Raw genomic sequence first — 23,490 nt, forward strand, 5'->3', positions numbered from 1 at the left:
AAAACAGAAATTAACCCCTTCCCAAACAGCTACCTTTTCCACAAAAAGTAGGAAAAGTAAACCGTCTCTTAGCAAATCCAGCACTAACCTCATCTCTGTTCCAATGTGGTTATTATGTGGATATTTCATATTAGAAGATCCAGAGAAACAACCTCTAGAGCAGTGATGGCGAACCTTTTGAGCTCGGCGTGTCAGCATTTTGAAAAACCCTAACTTAACTCTGGTGCCGTGTCACATATAGAAATTTTTTGATATTTGCAACCATAGTAAAACAAAGACTTATATTTTTTATATTTATTTTATATATTTAAATGCCATTTAACAAAGAAAAATCAACCAAAAAAATGAGTTCGTGTGTCACCTCTGACACGTGTGTCATAGGTTCGCCATCACTGTTCTAGAGCTTTCTTGTCAGTAAAAATATGAATTGAATGGCTTTTACTGTTCCAAATCAGTGCAGCTGGGGAATTATACCAGCACAGAACATTGTTTATTGCACTCGATACATATTTATCGAATTGGATTCAAATCACTTTTGTTGGGAAGATAATTATTAATATTTGGCTGATGATAGTAACATATAAAGAGTGTTTCCTGGTTTTCCTTCAATTTCTTATAAATAACTTTCACCCTTATGTGTGTTAAGTATGATTTGGCATTTGTTTCATTGCAACACATGGCATTTTATCTTCTGCACAAAAATAATTTTTTTCTAAGCACTGTTTTAAAGTTACATACCAATTCACAGAGCATGATATTCATTTGGAAGTAAATATTAAAGATTTTACATACTAACATTCCCAAAGGAAGAATACTTTGAGTAACATAACATTTCACTAGAATCAGTGAATTAACACCATAATTTTTCTTTATTAATATAACTCTAAGGCATCGAAGGGGGATGGGAGAGGGGAGAACTAAATTGAATATCTGAATGACTTTCCTACCATTAAAACACTTAAAGAAATTGTTGCATTAGTATCAGGACTAATTTCAGAAGATTAAAAATATGCAACAACCTCCTGTCTTTAACATTTCTCCTTTTTCTCTTTTGAATCATTCATTTTTGTTTTTATAAAAATGTCATTTTAGAAAACCATTTGGGATTCCCTTTTTTTTTTGTAACTAAAAAGTTGCTTGTATATTTTTATGAACCCACTAAACTTAAACAGATCTCTTTAGAAAAATAATGTGGATATATTTTGCTTTCTACAGCCTAAAGAATGTTAAAATAGAAATGCTTTCTTGAATTCCCTCTTCTGGCTCAAGTTACTAGGTGGTCCCAAGTTACCAGAAGTAAAATTTATAAATCTAACCCCTAGTCTAGACATTTTCCAGCACTGACTGCAGTTCAAAAAATATTAATGTCTAGCCGGCAAAGTGAAACTCCCCCCAGTGATTTTGCAAATGACTAGAAAGTTAACCTTTTGCCAACTGCTCCTTCTGTGCATGGAGGTTATTAAAAAGAATCCAGGCATTTATAAGTATGGGCTTTTTAAGACTGAAACACCTTGGCTTGACCCTTTGTGTCTCCTTCTGTTTATTCAGGCTTGGCCTCTGTGGCTGGAATGTGTGAGCCTGAAAGGAGCTGCAGCATTAATGAAGACATTGGCCTGGGTTCAGCTTTTACCATTGCACATGAGATTGGTCACAAGTGAGTGAGTTTAAGAAAATCAAAATAAATTTTAGAGCTCCACTCCTTTGAGCAACTCATAACTACTGTGTGGAACACATGTGCTCAACCATATTTTACTGCCTTTTTGTCTGATTTCAATAGAGAATGTTATCATTTAGGGTGCTGGGATAAATCATCTTAAGAACTGGAGACTTGTTAAATAATCTTTCTGATTCATGACTAGTATCCTCCGAGTGGTGAATACATCACACTTAAGTTTTGTGATATATGTACATGTGCAGTAATTTAGTTTTAGCGTGGTCTACTCAACACCCAGCTCCTCAAAGTGAAATTGTTGAAATGATCTTTCTTTTCCTCAAGTGACAACACCTTTATATTTTAAAATCATCATTGACACCACTTCCATAAAATTTACTTTGAGTTTTCACTCTTCATACAGCTTGTGAGCATCTTTTCCAGGCATAAAGTTTGTGCAATCATTGCTATGTAACTTGTGTTTTCAGGTGTACTCATGTGTCATTAGAAAAAAAGAAATGGTGTTCCAAGAGTAGTGAGATATCATCCTTACTACTTTTTAAGAGGATCTAGTTTTTAATATTTGTTTTAAATATATCTGGCCCAAAACTGTCCTATCCACCTCTCAGCAATAAAACCCTTCTTTCTTTACTCCAAACAACAGGCAGTAGTAAATGTAAAAGCCTGCTCATGTGAAGGGAGAGGAGTTTGAAAACTTTAAAAGGATAGTCAAACATTTTTAAGTCAAGCAAGCAATCTATTTGCAAGAGCTCCTGACATTTGTATGATCTAAGTTTTACAGTCTGCTTTTTTTGGTAGAGAAATGGGTGGGGGGGAAAGAACAAATAAAAATGAATGTTTATTATACACTTGCCTTAGCGATCATTCCTGAGATAAATTTGTAGTTCAGGCTTTTTTTTTTCCTTGAAAGAGGAGAGTAAAATTGGGTCAATCTGTTGCATTATTTGGAAAATTGCAATTTAAATTTTACCAAATTAGTATTGATTTATGGGTAACCTTAAGTAACAGGCAAGTTTCAAACCTGGATTGCTTCAGATATGGGGAAAAGTCAGTATTACACTTTTAATAAAGTCCTAAAAATATTGGTGTTTTAGTTTCCATTGCAATAAACAGCAGGGGAACAAAAGGGAAAAGCCCTTCTTATGCAGGCAGTTTATCTTCAGCGCACTTACAAATTTAGCTCATTAATGACTGTCATAATCTTATGCAACCAGACTGAATGTAATAGGTTCTGTTAGATTCAATTAAATCGAAAGGTCAGGACAAGCAACACAGCATGGATAAGTAATGTGTGTGTGCAAGCACTACTCCTTCATGCAGTTACAAGTTAGTCAACGCCAGCATATGCTTCGTAAGTCCCCTTTTCTTGTATGTACTTACATAGCCCATTTGAGGGTTTATCTCTGTATCTTTTATTAAGATTCTAACTGAACTACTCTCAGGCTCCCTAGATTTTTTTGTTAGTCTAATGGGTAATTCCTTTAAATTTTTCCTAAGATGAATAGTTTATACCTTCTGTAAAAGAATGTGCAAGAAGTAGAATATACCTCTTAAGATTTATGTTCCTTTGAATAACTTTTTTTTCACTGCTAATTCTTGTTTGATAGTGATTGTTAGAAATGGGTGGTGGTGGTGGGGGGATACACAGAATGCTTTATAACAAGAGCCAGAAGAAATGCTTCCATTCAAAAATATTATTTGACTGACTAGAAATTAGCTTTCTTTCCATGTCCAGTTGATTACTATGTGACTATCCCTTTTCCCCCAGACAAGTAGGCAGGATGTGATTAACATGTTATCTTTTCCAATATGTGAAATTGTATTTGGTCAGTTAGGGAAAATCTATTTCTTTTTTTTTTTTTAATATATTTTATTGATTCTTTACAGAGAGAAAGGGAGAGAGATAGAGAGTCAGAAACATCGATGAGAGAGAAACATCGATCAGCTGCCTCCTGCACATCTCCCACTGGGGATGTGCCCGCAACCAAGGTACATGCCCTTGACCGGAATCGAACCCGGGACCCCTCAGTCCGCAGGCCGACGCTCTATCCACTGAGCCAAACCGGTTTCGGCAGGGAAAATCTATTTCATGGATTAAGAGCCCTTCACTTGCTTTTAAGATCTTAGGGTTTAGCTTTGAGGAACCCAGCAAGTCAATCTGGCACAATTCATATAATTAAAATACAGTACTTTCTGTTCTTCAGAAACAAAGCAATAGCCATGATAAACATCAAGTATACTTTTCAGATGAATTATAGTGAACTATTTTTGTAATTTGTATTGTTTAGGGTGGATGTTAAGTGAGATGATGAAGTCTGCAGATTCATCACAGTGAACAACATTTGACCATTGATTACTGAAAAGTGCCCCTACCAAGTCATTAGACTGTGTGAAAACTGTCTACTTTTTAAAAAATTGTGTAGAATATGGTTTTGTACCCAGTGTTTTCTCATGTAGGGACATAATATCCATTTTAAACAGCTACGGGATAACTTTTTTCTTTGGCTGGGCCTTAATGACTACTTTTATTTTTCTCCATACTTTTGTGAAAACAAGAAGTTAGTTTCCTTGTCAAATGAAAAATTGAGGTTTATGCTATTTTTAAATGGCATGTCTACCTCTAATGTAGGCTATAAGCCAAAGGCACTTAATGAAACTGTATAGAAAAGAATGTTCTTTGAAAGATTTTTTTCATTAATTATGTAGTTGCCATAGTTTCAGAAGTTGAAAAATTATGGTGTTAAAGAGGGGTGGCAAGAACTCAACCAGACCTCTAGTTATATTGAGAAAACTATCTAATGTATCCCTACTGTACAAAAATCATGTTAAAAAAAGAGATCTTAAAATATTCATATTTTTAAGGGATGCGCATTGAAGTCTGTAGGACTGAAGTGACATGATGTCTGAGATTTACTTTTAAAAGAAAGGGGGAAAAGAGAAAGATAAAGCAAGAATAACAACATGTTGCATTTTATACTCATCATGATGTGTGGATGGGAGTTCATTAGGCTGCTCCCTCTACCATTGTATATGTCTGATTTCTTTTGCAAATAAGAATAGGTCTTAAGGCCACAAATCTTTTAGATGTGACAACTCATTTATTAACTAATCGTGATAGAGTGAACTATAAATCTGATTTTGAGAAAGTGTAAAGAAGTGTTAAAAGTTGTATTGAAAGCTGCAGGGGTATATCAGTCTTGCTTTCAGAAATCAATGTCAGTGTTTGGTTTTACCAACTGGGGTATGCTTTCTATAGAAGACTGGCTAACAGGGGTGGGCAAACTTTTTTACTCGAGGGCCACAATGGGTTCTTAAACTGTACCGGAGGGCCGGAACAAAAGCATGGATGGAGTGTTTGTGTGAACTAATATAAATTCAAAGTAAACATCATTACATAAAAGGGTACGGGTTTTTTTTTTTTTAAGTTTTATTCATTTCAAACGGGCCGGATCCGGCCCGCGGGCCGTAGTTTGCCCACGGCTGGCTAGGAGATGATTTTTTTTTTTTTAAAGGAGAAATGTGCCAAGACTTCAGGATAAAATTGTAAAGTAAATTATGTGTGCTAGGAAGCTCCAATTACTGTTTTCTTCCATCCAAATGTCCCTTCTTCTGGTTAAAGTACCTGTCTTTATTTATTTTTATCCTCACCTGAGATACTTTTTCATTGATTTTGAGAGAGAGTGGAAGAGAGAGGGAAAGACAGAAAGAAACATCGATGTGAGAGAAACACATCCATAGGTTGCATCCTGCACATGCCCTGACCAGGGCCTGGGCCAGGGAGGAACCTGCATCCGAGGTATCTGCCTTTGACCAGAATCGAATAGAATCTGGGACCCTTTGGTCTGCAGGCCGACGCTCTATCCACTGAGCCAAACCGGCTGGGGCCCTACCTCTCTTTAAATGCTTGAACAGTGCTGTGCTCTCATAATAGAAGGTTAATAATAAACATACACGAAAGTAGTTGGAACTTTAATACCTTTGCCTAGTTTTGGTATCAAAATAATGCTAGTTTTATATAATGAGTTAAGAAGTATTCTATTTCCTGGAAGAGTTTACGTTCCCATGAGTACATTTTAAAACATTATTTAGTATAATTTAAATACAATGAATGTGCTTCTATTTTGTGTATGGTTCAATGAATTTTGACAAATGTATATAACCAGGTAATCATCACCACCATCAAGATATCAACATTTCCATTAACTAAAAAAATCCCCATGTTTCCTTTTACAGTCAATCTCCACCCTCCCTCCCCCTTACCTGGCACAGATCTCCTTTCTATCATTACAGATTAGACTTGTCTTTTTGGTAGTTTCATTTAAGTGAACTTACAGAGTGGCTACTCTTTTGTGTCTAGGTTCCTTCCCTCAGCGCATTGTTTCTGAGGTTCATCCATGTTGTGTATATTAGTAGTTTTTTTTTTTCTGAATAGTATTTCATAGCACATATCCCATTTTAGGTTGTTTCTAGTTTTAGTATTATGGATAGGACTTCTGTGAACATCCATGTATAATGATTTGTATGGAAATATGCTTTCATTTCTCTTGGGTGATATTGCTGGTAGTATGGTATGTGTTAGTTTCATTTTAGAACAAATGCATAAACTGTTTTTCAAAGTGGCTATATACCATTTTGCATTCCCACTAGCAATCTATGAGCATTTGGTTACTTCAGATCCATGCCAACTCTTTGTGATTTTAATCATTATTATGCATTTTAGTGGTATCTCATTGTGGTTTTAGGTAGTTGATCATTGATTTTCTGATAGACTAATCTCATTGTGGTTTTAAGTAGTTGATCCTTGATTTTCTGATAATGAGCATTTTTCCATTTTTTAACAAAACTGAGATGTTTTCTTCTTATTGAGTTGTAGGACTTAACAATAGTATATTCTAGGTAAAAGTTGTCATCATATATACATAATGTGAATATTTATTTTGTCCAAGTCTGTTGCTTGCCATTCATTTATAATGTGAATATTTATTTTGTCCAAGTCTGTTGCTTGCCATTCATTTTTTTAATGGTGCCTTGTGCAAAACAGAATTTTTATAAAGTCTAATTTAAAATTTTCTTTTATGATTTGTGTTGTTTTGTGTTCTAAAAAGTCTTTGCCTACTTCAAGATTTTCTATTTTTGTCTAGAAGTTCTATACTTTTAGCTTTTGGTATATGTGCTGCTGAAGTGAACACAACTGTTAGCTTTTATATTAAGATCTACAGTGAGTTTTGGTTTATGTTTTTAGTGTTCTTTTTTTTTTTTTGGTATGGCGTGATATAAGGATTGAAATTCCTCTTTTTCTCATGAATATCCAGTTATTTCAGCACAATTTTTGTAGAAAAATTGGTTGATTTATACTTTTCTTTTAATGTCTTTGTCTAGTTTGAGTATCTGAATAAAGTTAGTGTTATAAGTAGAATTAAGAACTGTTCTAGTTTCTAGACGAGTTTGTGTGCATTAGGTGGACATAATGTCTTTCCGAAATGTTTGATAGAATTTACTAATGAGGCCGTCTGAGTCAAGAATTTTCTTTGTGGGAACATTGTTAATTAATAAGTTAATTTCTTATTAGTTACAAAATAACATTATCTAAGTCTTTTGAGTCTTTTTTGTTAATTATGTCTTTCTTTTTTTTACTCATTCTTTTTATTGTTATGTCTTTCAAAGTAGTAGAGTATTTTAGCTAGGTTGTTAAATTTATCATACACATGTTTAAATGTCTATAATATACATAATCATGTTCCATCTTTCATTCCTGATATTTGTAATTTGTGTTTTCTCCTTTATTCCTTTTTTCCACCTTAATTGAGATATAATTGACATATAGCATTGTATAAGTTTACGTGTACAACATGATAATTTGATACATGTATGCAAAATGATTACCATGATAAGGTTAGTTAACACATATATCATATCATATAATTATCCTTTTTGTGTGTGTATGTGGTGAGAACATTTAACATTCACTCTCTTAGCAACTCTCAAGTATACAATACAGTAGATATAGTCATACTACTTCATGTTCTCACAGAACTTTCTTATCTTATAACTGGAAGTTTGTACACTTTGAACAGCATCTCCTGATTTCACTCACACTCCAGCCTCTGGCAAGTTCCAATTTATTCTCTATTTTTATGAGTTCGGCCTTTTAATTTATTTTTAATTTTTTAATTGAATTTATTGGGGTGATATTGGTTAATAAAATTATATAAGTTTCAGCTGTACAATTCCATAATTCATCATCTATATATTGTATTATATGTTCACCACCCTGAGTCAATCTCCTTCCATCGTCATTTATTCCCCCCTATATTTACACTCTTCTACCTCCCCCCAATCTCCACTTTCCCTCTGGTCATCACCATACTATTGTCTGTGTCCATGTTTTTCCTTTTTTGCTTAATCCCTTCACCTTTTTCACCCAGCCTTCTCCCCCCCCCCCCCCCCACATACATTCCCATCCTCCGGCAGCTATCAGCCTACTCTCTATGAGGCTGTCTCTATTTTGCTTGTTAGTTCATTTTGTTCGTCAGATTCCACATATGAGTGAAATCATATGGCCCTTGTCTTTCTCTGACTTGCTTATTTCACTTAGCATAATGCTCTTCAGGTCCATCCATGCTGTTGTAAAGAGTAAGATTTCCTTATTTCTTACGGCCGAATAGTATTCCATTGTGTAATTGTACCACAGCTTTTTTATCCACTCATCTATTGATGGGCACTTGGGCTGTTTTCAAATCTTGGCTATTGTAAATAATGCTGCAATTAATATAGGGGTACATATATTCTTTTGAATTAGTGTTTTAGGTTTCTTAGGATATATTTATTGCTGGGTCATAAGGCAATTCCATTTTTAACTTTTTGAGGTAACTCCATACTGCTTATCACAGTGGCTGCACCAATCTGCATTCTCATCAGCAGTGCACAAGGGTTCCCTTTTCTCTATATTCTCACCAACACTTGTTTGTTGATTTATTGATGATAGCCATTCCAGCAGGTGTAAGGCGGTATCTCATTGTGGTTTCAATTTGCATTTATCTGCTGATTAGTCATGTTGAGTATCTTTTCACATGTCTATTGGCCATCTGTATGTTCTCTTTGGAGAAGAGTCTGTTCAGGTCCTTTTCCCAATTTTAATTGGATTGTTTGGGGTTCTTTTGGTGTTGAGTTTTATAATTTCTTTATAAATTTTGGATATTAACCCCTTGTCAGATAGATCGATGAATATGTTCTCCCCTTCACTGGGTTGTCTTTCCATTTTGTTGATGGTTTCCTTTGCTGTGCAGAAGCTTTTTAGTTTGATGTAATCCCATCTGTTTATTTTTTCTTTTGTTTCCCTTGCCCAAGGGAAGAGCTTATACTAAATGTGAACTTGCTTTATACAGGTTTGCAAAGAGTATAGATTTCATTAGGCACACCCCTCCTCATTAAATATCTTCCTAAATAAGTCCAAAATCTTGAGTTCACTTAGTTTAGTAAATTGTATATAAAATCCAAAGGTAGAACTGAGTTCCAAATTCTGTTTTAGAAAACACATAAGCAAATTGTAATAACTATCCTATTGGGTAACTATTAAAACTAAAAATGTTTGCCAGATGTGGTTATAGAAGGCTCTGAGTACATCCATTAAATTTTGTTTTTTGCTTTATTGTAACAAGTGATTCATAGCCAAGATCAGTTATGAATAAGAACAGATCAAAGAGATTACAAATGGAAAATAGTTTTTAAGAAAGATGTCCCTTTATTCCCTTATATTTTTCTGCTGCAATGGGAAGGCTTATTTTTGAGATTTTATAGTTGTCACAATTTAGACTATAATTATGTCATCACTTTTTAAAGTTACTTTTTAAAGGGAAATTTAGTAAGTTTAAAACATTAAGAAACTAATCTTTTAAAAATATATTTTAAATTTCTTTTATTGATTTCAGAGAGGAAGGGAGAGGTAGAGAGAGACAGAAACATCAATGATGAAAGAGAATCATTGATCACACCCCTCACTGGGGATTGAACCTGCAGCCCGGGCATATGTCCTGACCGGGAATTGAATTGTGACCTCTGGCTCATAGATTGACACTCAACCACTGAGCCATAGCAGCTGGGCAAGAAACTATTCTTTAATTCTATAATTGTGTATGTGTTATTCAAGAACTGAATAAACATCTATTTTTTTCCCTTTAGTGACTGGTTTTAAAAGTACATGCTCTGTGTGCTAATGGTTATTTAACAAAATGCAAGACAGTTTAAATACCATGATTATTTAAGAAAAAATGATGTTGATATATTAGCAACACGATAAAATTAAGATTGCTTAGATAAAAATGTTGAATTAGGCATTTTAAGATTTTTCTTAGCTATACAGATCCTTTGTTTGGTTTGAAAACATCAATTGTGATTTTAAAAAGAATCTCCAGACTGAATGCATATTAACTTTATACTTAGTAGTCTGTGTTTACTCTTTTTTATTTTTACTGATCTTCCAAAAGAACAAATAAGAATTGTGTATCAAAATTTAAAGTAAGCTATTATTTTGTGGTGCAAAATACATTATGTTACTTTTACAGTAAAATGGTCAAATAATATATGGTTAAGTGATGTAAAATATAATCACCAATGAGCTTCCTCCAATATATCCTAAAAAATAAATGACCTTTCCTTATATATCTCTTCACATATGTATATAAGGAGATTTTGTTTTGCTAAACATAGTTTTAAAGGAAAGATCATTTTCATAGAAAATTAACGTACAATAGAAAAATATTTGGGAAAAGCATGTAAGTTAACAGATTGATGTATATGATAGATTCTGATTCACCGAAGCTTAAGTTAAAATTTTTTTTTAAATGTCAATTGCAGTCCTGGCCATGTAGCTTAGTTGATTGGAGCATCATCCCTTACACCAAAAGGTTGTGCTTTCGATTGGGGCATGTACGGGAGGCAACTGATCAATGTTTCTCTCTCACATCAGTGTTTTTTTCTCTCTCTCCCCCCTTCTCTCTCTCAAATCAATTTATATTATATTAGTTTCATGTATACAGAATAGTGATTAGGAATTTATATAACTTATGAAGTGATCCCCCCAAAAGTCTAGTACCCACCTGGCACCATACATAGTTATATTATTGACTATTTTCCTTATGCTGTACTTTACATCCCCCTGGCTATTTTATAATTGCCAATTTGTATTTCTCAATTCCTCACAGAATCTTCATTTAATGAATAACCTTTATTGCACAGTCTTTAGTGTATATTGCAACCCCTTTGTCTCCGAGTGGTGATCCCACTCATTTTGACCCAAACTCTACCCTTTCTACTTTTATTACTGATATGATTTTATATTTTTTTATTACATTATTCACCATCAAACGAGGTATGTTCATATGATGCTTTCTAGATTTTGTCTCTCATGTTTTACAGTCCATCAATAGGAAGACTTTCACTCATGCACAATTTCATACCACAGATTTAATGAGCACCTGCTATATTGACCTAACCTAGAGTGTATTGTGACTACAGTGATGATGAAAATAACATCTCCTATCCTGAAGAAACACATCCTTTTTATTAATTTAGCTCTTTTCCTACTCCTGATCAATTTTCCAACTCTTTTTTTTATAATAGCTATAGATCTCAACACCGTATTTATTACCTTATTTAATCATTTAAAAATATATTTTTATTGATTTCAGAGAGGAAGAGAGAGGGAGAGAAAGATAGAAACATCAATAATGAGAGAGAATCATTGGTTGGCTGCCTCATGCGTGCCCCACACTGGGATTGAGCCTGCAACCCAGGAATCGAACCCGGGACTCTTCAGTCTGCAGGCTGACGCTCTATCCACTAAGCCAAACCGTTTAGGGATGATTTTCCAACTCTTGGTCAATTACTTCAAGAACATCTAACTCTCATTCATGAATTAAAACAAAAGCAAAACTGCTAGGCTGATAGCCAAGATGGCTATTAAGTGGTTAATCAGTGGGTAGCATATACAGAGTAGATAAAATAGACAAAGGGATTATTCATGTCCAGGGTGGGACAGAACAGGTGGTGCAAAATTTCTTCACAGTACTCAGCACAGCATCCAGTTTGAAACTTATGAATTGTTTATTGCTGGAATTTTTTATTTAATACTAGAGGCCTGGTGCATGGATTTGTGCACCGGTGGGGTACCTCGGCCTGGCCTGCAGGGATCAGTGGACTTCTGTGCCACTGCAGCCCAGCCTTACCTGCCAGCTCATCAGGCTCCAGCCCACTGTCCACGTTGATCCTGCACAGCACAAAGTAGTGTGCTAAGTGGCAAGTGGCCAGGGAGGAGCCCACGCCCAGGCTGGGCGCTGCTCCTGCTCATCCCGGCCCCCCTGCCACCGCAGCCTGGGCACGCAGGGGGAGTGTCCACGGGAGAGGCTCACGCAGCCACAGCTGCCCTTATCAGCTGTCAGCCCAGAGTCTGGCAGCCGTCTGTTAGCTGAGCAGCACTCCTACATTGAGCGTCTGGCCCCTGGTGGTCAGTGCACGTCATAGCTACTGGCCTGTCATCCAGTTGTCTGTTCGTTCATCCAGTCACTTAGGCTTTTATATATATAGATTTTTGGATTGTGGTTGACCGCAGATTACTGAAACGGCAGATAAGGGGGACTACTTTAGTAAGTAATCCTGCTCTTTATCCAGGGGGTGATGTTACCTCATTTCTTAAAGTTATCCTGAGACATAGCCTGGGTAAAGAGCAAGCCTTGCAGACTTGATATACCCAGCATAACGTAGGAATCACAAGAGGCCCACGGAAAGCTGTCTCTCTTAACTTCCCCCTCTCTCTCTCTAACCTTTCTCTCTCTCTCTGGTCCTAAAACCCTCCACACATGAGAAACATTACTTTTATGTAATATGAAATGTTTTATTAAACACATAAAACCAACCATGGGAGTGTTCTCTTGTTACTACTGTTCACTCATCAGGGTGGGCCCCAGGTTTATTACACTCTCTCTCCTGTCTCTCTTGTTCTTTTAAAAAAACAGTATTTTTGAAACTAAAGAGCAGACTTTATTTTACATCTATCTATCTATCTATCTATCTATCTATCTATCTATCTACCTACCTACCTACCTATCTATCTTTCTTTCTACCTCCTACCTACCTATCCATCCGTCCATCTATCCATCCAACCTTAGTTCTTGGCACAATATCATTATCAGTCCCAGTAAGGACTCTTCTGCTTTATTTCTATATTTCCATTCCCACTGCCATTTGTTTTCCCCCATAAATAACGACTCTAACAATTTTGATATATATATTTGAGTACATACATATCCTTGTAAAATATTGCAGGTTGTTTTGTACATGTATGTATTCATTTTTAGCTTTTTAAGTTTGAAATGATTTCAAACTTATAGAAATATTGATATAATAAAAAGCCTTTCCATGTGTCCGTCACTCAGATTCAGCTGTTAATATTTTGCAATATTTGCTATCTCTTTCTGTATATGTACATGAAATTTTTCTTAGGTATTTGAGAGTAAGTTGTAGACATTTCCCTTATTCCCAAATATTTCAGCATCTGTTTCCTAAGGTGAAAAGATAATCTCTTATATAACCATAGTAGAGTTGTCAAATTAGAAAATTTAACATTGATATACTTCTATCATTAATATACAATCATATTCAAGTTTTATCAGTTGTCCCAGAAATGTTCTTTATAACCTCCTTTCCTTCTCTTCCAATCCAGTTTTCATTGCATTTAGTTATGTCTCTTTAGTCTTTAATTTGGAACAATTCCATAACCTTTCTTTGTTATTTGAGAGTGTGTATGTAATTTTTGTTTACATGTTTGATATAGTGTTATAGACATTGTTCCTTTTCTTAATTTTTCACTGTTTTTAAGATCCACCCATACTTATGTGTAGACATCTATCTTGTTTGCTGACTCCAAGTTCTGTTTAGTATTCCATAATATGCATCTGCCAAAGTTTCCTTATCCATTCCCTAGTGACAGACACCTAGATTGTCTTTATCTCCTTGCTATCATAAATAATCCTGTCATGAACATCTTTATGCATATTCTCTTTGGGAATATTTCTGGGATATATATCCAAGAATAGGATTTCTGGGTCATAATGTATCTGCCTATTTAATCTGACTAAGCACTGCTGACTTGCTCTCTGGAACAGCTGCCCTGACCACATTACAAATGCTGTGAACTAAGATCCCAGTTTCTCTACATTACTGCCAACACTTAGTCCTAGGTAACATTCCAGTGTTTGTCAGTGTGATGGTTTTAAAGTGGCCTCTTATTTATTCTTTCTGATCACTAATGAGTTTCACTTTTTTGCTTTCCAAACTCTTCATCAATAGTTTCCTCAGGAGAGAAAAAAAATCTTGTCTCTCTTATACTTCTGAATTTTTTAAAACTATGTACCCTATTGTATATTTTTCAGCTGATGTCTAAAAATTTTTATTTTTTTTCTAAGTAACTACAAAAGATAGAATTTCTGGAATACTGTATATATTAGCATGTGAAAATAAAATTGTTATATATGTCTTTTAAAAATATCCAATTGAATCTGAATGCCATAGCAATTTGGAAACTATCATATGCCTTTAAAAAATACACAAACCCATTCTTATTTTATAGTTAAAATCTTAATCATTTTTTCCCTTTAACTCAATATGTTTGCTTCTTCTCTCCCTCCCAAACTATTACCCTAATGGTATATTTTATATTTTCAAAATATTTAAACATATTTCTTATGCTTAAAAGTATGTTTAATTATATAAAATATCTCCATATAAAAATATATCTATATAGCAATTACATTAAAAAATTTCCTATAATCATAAAAAATTTTTTTCCTGGATTATTTTTTCATTAAATAGCAATCATTATTAATGATTGATCAGAGAGGCATATCCATATTACAGATTTAAAAAGTAATAAAATATAAAAGCAAATAAAATATAAAAGCAAAGTCTTTATAAGAAGCTGTATCTTTAATTAGATATATATTTAAATTATTGCATTTATCTTTGTATTCCTATAAAATAAGGAAGGATTTCAGCATCAGTTCAATTTCTTCATTTTGTTTCTGTAGATGATGAATGCTTTGTTAATATAAGTAAGTAGATGAGATGAAAGGAGTTTATTATAGAAATATCAATCAATTCATTGAACTACTTTTGAATTATTTGTCAAAACATAACCATGGTGATTTATCATGAAAATAATTTTTACAATCTATCAGCTGTTAATTTGATTATATCCTCCTATAAATTTGATGAAAGCAAGAAACTGCCTGATATGTTATTCAATCATTAACACCATTCTCTTTCTCAAAGCTGCCACCAAATGTTTTCCATTTCTCTTTTCTTGATGCCCATCCATATTTTTATCCTCCAAGGCTATGAACTATTATAAAATTGTGGATGGGTGAAAGATAAGTTTTTCTTTTGTAAGTGGGAGAAATTTAATTTCAAAAGAAGGAACTTGATTTTTTAAAAGAATAGAGTACATAAGGAAGTTGAAGATCTCGAAAATGACTTTCTTAAAACCATCTGTGCCTGCCTACACCTATCTTAGCATGACTGTGGGATATTTAAGAGACTGCTGCTAAAAGAAAACCATATTTTAAAGCTATTATCATTTGACAAGAATTATAGTAGTACTCACACAGTAGCACCAACCTTTCAGAGAAATATAGAATTTTAAGTTTATTGGATTAAGAATTTGAACAAAGGAGCCTTTTATGTAAAGTTGTAGCTGATTGTTTTGACAGAATATATGTCTAATTCAACTAATTGTAAATTCCACCATCATGTCCTTAGAAGAGCATTCAATTAGGTTGACTCCAATATGTTGATGTCAAGTGGGAAAATGAAATATTTGTGTTCTTGGATAGTTATTTGGTATTTTAACATGAGTTTCTGGACATTTTCATACACTTCTCTTCCTTTGCTTATGTTAGTTCCTCTGCCTGAAATACTTGTTACTTCTTTCTATCCCCCATGTATGAACATATTATATATCCTCATTATAGCTCTTTTATATTGTATTTATAAAGGCCAATTCACTCTATACATGTCTCAAATCTAATCCCATCTCTCCATCCAGTGCCCTAATTCATACCCACATCATTTTCCAATTGATAATGATCTTCCTTCTGCTCCCCCTGGCTCCATTCTCTTCCCACTCCAATGTCTCCAGCACAAAATTATTATAATGACCTGTCTAAAATACAGATCAAGTTCTTATTCTTCTACTCAGAAATCATCAGCTGCTCTTACAAATCTTCAATGTCTCTATACTGCCAAATGCATTAATATTTACTTTCATTTATTGTCTTCTCAATTACCTGTCCAATTTTTTTCTCTAGCAACCACCCTCATCTATTTTATACTCTTGTCACACAAATCATTTATTTCCTTGAACACACATCATTTATTAGAATGTCACAATGGAGACATATTTTTTTTTAGTAATATTCATCCTGAACTTTTGGCTACTTGTGATAAAAGGCTAAAATTTACATGTAGTGGGTATATATCCTTTACAGAAAAATTTTGGTGTATTATTAAAAATATTTTTAAATCACATTGATGGTACTAAGCATGGCCACAGGACACCGAAAACAAACAAAAGCTTTGAAAAATAAAGGGAGGTGTTAATAAAGAAAAACTTTATCTTCATAATCATTCAATATGTCAATATGTCAAGACTTTTCAAAATGTGTTTTGAAAACTCATAAAAACAAATTGCCTATGTATTTAATTCTCTTTTATTTATATTAGTAATTTGTGTTTGGCCTATAACCCAGGACTCGATGTATCAAAACCATCTTTTTATAATTCCTTTCTGATTCATAGTGAAGTAGTATGAACTCTAGCATCTTAAAAAGCAGGTTCTGCTAAAAATTCCAACACTTACTGTGTGATCATTAATAGGTCTTGTATTTTTACTAAATTTGTTTTTCTCATCTATAAAGTGAGAATTAATACATAATCTGTATCTGTTCAAGAAGAGATAACATTTGAGATTATATGATGAATTTAAAGAGATTTGGAGATATATTGTATCATTGATTTATTCCTTAGTCTCTTTAACTTTAAGCCTATATTTCCTTAGAGCAGCGGTTCTCAACCTGTGGGTCGAGACCCCTTTGGGGGTCGAATGACCCTTTCACAGGGGTCACCTAAGACCATTGGAAAACACATATATAATTACATATTGTTTTTGTGATTAATCACTATGCTTTAATTATGTTCAATTTGTAACAATGAAAATACATCCTGCATATCAGATATTTACATTACGATTCATAACAGTAGCAAAATTACAGTTATGAAGTAGCAATGAAAATAATTTTATGGTTGGGGGTCACCACAACATGAGGAACTGTATTAAAGGGTCACAGCATTAGGAAGGTTGAGAACCACTGCCTTAGAGGGTCTAGTCTACTCTTATGGAAGGCATGTGTTAATAAAACTAATACATGATCAAATAAGAAAATAAAGGATGTATTGGGGTTTGTTTTATTTTGTCTTACTTCTTTTATGTTTCTTATGTTTCTTCCTTGTTAAAACAGTTTTGGTATGAACCATGATGGACTTGGAAATCCTTGTGGGACGAAAGGTCATGAAACAGCAAAACTTATGGCAGCTCACATTACTGCAAATACCAATCCTTTTTCCTGGTCTTCCTGCAGTCGAGACTATATCACCAGCTTTCTAGAGTAAGTAATCTCTGGAGAGTGATGATGAATTGCTCTAGAAGTAAACCATTGCTAGAAGTCTAATATGTAGTGCTTCAAACTTTGCATAATGAGTAACTTTTATAGGGCCCAGCGATATTTCAGGCGGTTCCGAAAGTACTTTAATATATCATTGTGGCAAATATTTTCCTTCATACTCAAACAGAACTTACAGAATAGATTAGAGGAACTGAAACAAGGATTTAAGTGGAGTTGATGATATCAGTGTTAGAAATGTTCACTAAATGGGAAGCAATGTCAGAAAAAATGTAGATTTACACAATTTAATAGAGCATAGGTCAAACTTTAATTCAGTGATTATACATTTCATTTTATTGGTGAAAGAAAACTGAGTTCTATAAGAATGCCTTAGTATCTAATAGTAATAAACAACAACAACAAAAAATCAAACACCCACGAAATAAAAATGAAAAATTGAAAACTTGTCTTTGAAAATTTATTTTTAAATATATTCTTTTGGGTTTCAGAGAGGAAGAGATAGAAACATCAATGATGAGAGAGAATCATTGATCAGCTGTCTCCTGCATGACCCCTACTGGGATCAAAACGTGATCTCCTGGTTCATAGGTCGATGCTCAACCACTGAGCAACACTGGCCAGGCTTGAAAATTTATTAAGAAACACATCTTTCCTACAGTTTAGGACCTTCTTTCTTGGTCTTTTAATATGTATTTCAAGAGTTTTGTTACTTAACTGTGAAGAATATAAATTAGCTAATAGGAAGGCAGGTGTTCTTCACATTTCACCTGCACATCGGGGCTTCAGTATTGAACTTTGTAAACTAATAGTCTTAGGTCTTATTTTCTAACTTTGTGACCTTGGGCGTGTTACTTCAGCTTTATAATCTTCAGATCCTCATTTCTTAAGTGAGTTTAGTTAATAATACATACAACATCAGGTTATTATGTATATAATCATGTATAATGCTAAAATGTATTAAAAACACTTAAGAGACATTCATCAAGTGGTAAATATTATTTTAAATGATATCAAGGTTTTAAGCTCCATGGCTCTGTCATTACCTTCAATAATTTTGTGCAATTTTTTTTCCCTCGGGGAGAAGAGATTAAATACTCTGTGAAAAGGTGAGTCATACATAAAGCACAGGTGGTTATTTAAACAGGATTTAAAAATTCTTTTTAAAAATTGTCCTTTCAGATTTCACATTAACATGATGATAGTGTAACATTTTAAAAAATTCAGATAGGTTATGTAGGATAACCTACTTGTAAGTTCGTTTAAGTTTTGGTTCATATCTGGGAATGGTCTGATTATATTCTGAAAACTTATAAATACTTATTTTTTAAAAAGCCTCAACAAGAGATTTAAAAATACCTAATACAGTGCTTTACTCAATCAAAGATTAAAGGATAAATGCTTAAAATGGGCTCTTTTGAATTAACTAATATAATAATGAAGTTGAAGGAATTCACTTAGAAGGTAGTGCTGCATAACCTAACAGTTTTTAATCTTAATAATAGACCATTATAACACTGTGCTTGCCTGGTGCCAAAACTGGGTAAAGGGCTATAAAGATAGACCACAGAGAATTTGTTTGACATCTTTTGGTAGTTTTTGTTTTTTTTAAACACAAAGCACTTGCAATATCATTTTCCAAGATTTTTTTTAAATGAGATCATATTACCTAAATTTAAACATTGTTGAAAATCTGCTCTTCCCAGAAATCAAGCCAGATCTGCCATTTCTCTCTTGACTTGGCTCATGTTTTTATAATGGAATCTTAGTAACTGTCACCAGAAAGACAAACTGTATAACATGCTCAGTATTCCTGTGCATTTTCAAAGGCTTCCCTCCTCTTGTTCTTTTCAAGTACCATTTTTTTTTTTTGCTCCTCTTTCCTGTTTCTATTGCACAGCCCTTTGCTAGACCATCTCTGTATGCATACTAAATACAAGGACCAGGTTTCATTTCTTGCCAGCACCTACCCAGTTGAAATAGTATTAAGGCTATTAAAATACTCCAAAAGGAAATCCCAAAATTGCTGATAAAATACAGTTAAGAAATCACCACTGGTTTGGTGAGAAATGTAAAATTCTTATTAATTGCAAGAAAGTGTCCCATTGAATTAATTAAAATAATTAATACAAAGAGCATTATTTAAGCCTTATTGCCTCTTTGCATTTCGTATGTGTAAGCATGATTAGTATTGTCAGGGTTCTAATGGGCTTATTTATCCTGTATTTTATAAAAATATTTCTGTTGTGCATTCTCCTGGGGATAGATACTCACAAAATTTAAGCCATTTGTGAGAGACAGATGTGAAAGACAATGGGTAGCAATTTGGGGAAAGTTGGCTTCCCGCCCCCTCCCCCCCTCGCCTTTAATAATAAACTAAACAACCTTGATCATAATCTGACTAAGCAGTAAAGATTTTTAAAATACAAAGCCCTTTAAAAAGGTCAGTTCACTGGAGCACAAAGACATAATAGTAACTTTCTTGAATTTCTTTGTTCCTTTTTATTAATGCAATGGACTTAATTGCTTTAGCAGCTATGTGTGATATTTTTTAAAATCCAGTGATATTTTGATCAGGGATTGAGGTTACATTTATGTTTTATAGTTGGCTCAAAAAGACTCATAACATTTTATTTCAGTTTCTCCTCTCAAGAAAAAGAAATCTGTAAAGATGAATTGTTTAGGAACTGTAGCCCAGCCAACAAAATGCATACCTTTCTCTACTTAGTAACTGTATAGGCCAAAGATGGTGGATTTTAACAATGAGCTTTCTATGATTTATAGATTCACTATTCACTATGTTCAACTGAAAACCATTCCATGGCCTTTAAATGCCAATATAGTAAAAAGTCTCTCGTGTCAAACACTACGTGCTACTGATCAATCAGGAGATGGTGTTTACCAACTCCCAATATTTTTTTTCAGATTTCTTAAACTCGGTGATTCAATAAGTGGTTCATGAATCGCCCAGAAGCCGTCCTGATTAAGTAATAAAGAACCTATTTCCGTTAGAATGGACGTGTTATGCCAGCTTCTGATGTTTTCGCCGACGGCTTTGCAGGTAGTGTCCTTCCTATCTGCCTGCGGGACTTATTTATTTATTGACTTAGAAAGTGGAGAAAGATGAACCTGGTATCATGGCTCACTCTCACTGATGACACTGGGCTAATTTACCAGGCAGTGGAAGGCAGCCAGAAGTCATTTAGTTCAGGTTTTTGTTTTTTGTTTTTTCTTTTTCTTTTTTTCCCCCCATATATTTTCCACCACTTAGTGGTAGTACAGAGTAATTTCATATAGTTTTTTAAAATTCTGAGGCCTCTGTGAATCAACTTGCTCTATTTAAATTAAAGTCTGTTATATTGTTTGAACTGTCAAAGATCCATAGCAAAATCTCCTACCGTTTCCAGATTAAATAGAGATTATCCATTTTCACAGAAAGGATGGAAGCTGAAAAGGAAAGGCAACATTACGGTTGAAGGTGAGCTAGGAAGAAAGGTGAGTGTAGAGCTACAAGAGAAGTGACATAAGATGAACAGGATGACTAAGGCACTCATATTTCTTCTATAGTATTTACTTTGAAGGTCAATGTCAATGATCTATTATACGAAAAACAGTTTTATAGATGGGACCTCTTTTTTTACATGGAACCCATGGAACAGCTTAGAAAAACAGGTTTCTCCTTCCTTCCATGTTTCTGACACGTTTGGGGGACTTCACTCAAATCCATAAATATCATCGATAAGTTCTAATTACGTATGGAGAAAAAGAGAGCATAACTTAATAAACCGTTATTGATACTGTGCTTGCATATTGGAGGCTTCAAGTTTAGTTTTGTTCAAGCACCCCTCTCATCCAGAGGACTAGAGAGAAAGGTTTGACTTAAAGTAACTCATTTTAGGATGGAATGTATGGTTAGTTTTGTGAAGACTGGTAGCGCAGTTTATGAGAACACAGTAGGTAAGAAACTTCACTTGTAGATGATACCAACTTAATTCATTTTTGCTTAATTTAGATATATGAGCACAATTCTGTGGAAAATAATACCAGATGGCATTATTATGTTAACTTTTTGTTGTTGTTGTTCAGAGACTGTTAAGATATGTATAGAGTTATATAGAAAGATTTATTTTTTAGATTGACCCATTGTACTATAGACTGAAGGTCTATACTTTATCGTATAATTGTTGAAGTGAAAAATAAATCTACAATTACAATTAGGGGTATGTCCTTATGTGTTCTGGAAACAAAGCCAAGAGTGCATATTTTATGTAAGGGTCTGTAAATTTTAGTTGAAGACTCAACTCTGGCTCATGTTCCTATTTTCAAGGCTAACTTTTGAGCTATGTAAATAAGATTTCTCTAAATTAGAAGTAGGATACATAAAATATGACTTTGCTATCATGCTGCGAGGATTTTTGGAAATGTAAATATTCTTTGATTTACTAAGAATTTCGTAGTCAAGGAAAAAGCATATTCTCAAACTGATACAATTTTTTTTGGCCTTGTCTTAGAAGCATAAACAAAAGCAGAATCTGTGAATTCAATAGTTATCTATATTGCTGTATATTTTAACTAGGATCGGGCTTTTAGTTATGAAATATATGCTGCTAGGGAAATAATCACAATTCTACTTTTTATGTTTATTCTTTTGCTCTGGACACATGTATATTATACTTAACAATAGAAAGTTGCATTAGCATCTCAGATGGAAACTACTAACAGTATCCTTCATTTTTTTAATGATGAGTGAGGTTTATGTTTTCTGAGTGGAAAAATTCTCATATGTCACTAAAACACAAACTATGTTTAAAAGTGCTATTTGATGAGAAAATATTATATGTAATATTACCACTGTTATTATTTTGATAGTAGTAGCATAAATAATACTAGGTTCACCATCATAAGACTTGTATGGTTGAATTGATGAGCTAGAACCCTGGATTAAATAAAAATTACTCATAACTTCCATTTTGTTAAAAGGAAATAATTATAAAATATTTAAAAAATCTCATCTGTAATATTTTTAAGAAAGAGAATATATTTGTCCCAGGAGCCCTATACAAAAATATTCATATCAGCGTAATTTGCAATTTCCAGAAATTAGAAATAATTCAAATGCTCATTTGATATTTGTGGCATAGTCTTAAATGGAATGTCAAAGAACAATATGAATGGACAGGCTATAGTTATACACATCAATATAGATATATCCCACTTTCCTAGTACTGAGCGAGTGAAAGAATAAAGTCACAAAGGAAAACCTACAATACGACTCCTATTGTACAGACTCCAAAATCAGACAGATGAATATTGGGAGGTAAAACTACTAATAAAATGAAGGAAATTATTATTAAACAATCAGAATATTAGTTACTTCCTGAGGGACAATAGGGGTGTAATTGGGATATACTACTTGGTAATTTAAAAATAAAGGAAGAAAGAAAAGCACTTCCAGGGTTAATATAAATCTCTACTTGAAATTAACAGGAAAGTAGCAGACAAACATTAGTAACCGTATGCAAAAGTATTTTTGTCACTTAACCCTCAGTTAAGAATTAAAATATGAAAATGACCCCATCCCCCAAATACTTTAAGCAAGATTTTATTGTACAATATATACCAGATATGGTTACTAGGAGGAAACCATGCAGTATATAGAAACACTTTAAATCAGCCTTGCCCCATACTTGCTTTCCCGGAGCCAATAAAAATAGGTATGACACTTGACTTACAAACATTAGTGATTTGTACAAACATCACCAAATCCATCTCAAAAGGCCTTGTTGATGCCATGTTCCTAAATATGCATGTTCATTCTTAAGGATCTATATGATTTTTTGCTTATATTTCATTTTATACTAGAGGCCCAGTGCACGAAATTTGTGCACGGGGGGGGGGGGGGGGCCCAAAAGCCTGGCCTGCATGCTCTCCAATCTGGGACCCCTCGGGGACCATCCGACTTGCATCCCGGGACCACTGGCTTTTAATCACTTGCCTGCCTGCCTACCTGATCACCCCTAACTGCCTCTGCTTGCCAGCTTATCACCCCCTAAATGGGCCCCTGTGTCGCCTGCACCCCCGTACGGGGGG

The 23,490-nt window shown here is 34.0% G+C and overlaps 1 protein-coding gene across 1 annotated transcript in view; it reads left to right on the forward strand.

Moving 5' to 3' along the window:
• ADAMTS6 (ADAM metallopeptidase with thrombospondin type 1 motif 6) overlaps window positions 1–23,490 on the forward strand; it is a 221,523-nt gene that overhangs the window by 88,437 nt on the left and 109,596 nt on the right. Inside the window, 2 exon segments of the mRNA XM_014452423.2 lie at window positions 1,549–1,654; window positions 17,239–17,385. Of these exon segments, the coding sequence (XP_014307909.1) occupies window positions 1,549–1,654; window positions 17,239–17,385 (253 nt within the window).

Source organism: Myotis lucifugus, unplaced genomic scaffold (genome assembly GCF_000147115.1).
Source record: "Myotis lucifugus unplaced genomic scaffold, Myoluc2.0 scaffold_0, whole genome shotgun sequence".
NCBI lineage: Eukaryota > Metazoa > Chordata > Mammalia > Chiroptera > Vespertilionidae > Myotis > Myotis lucifugus.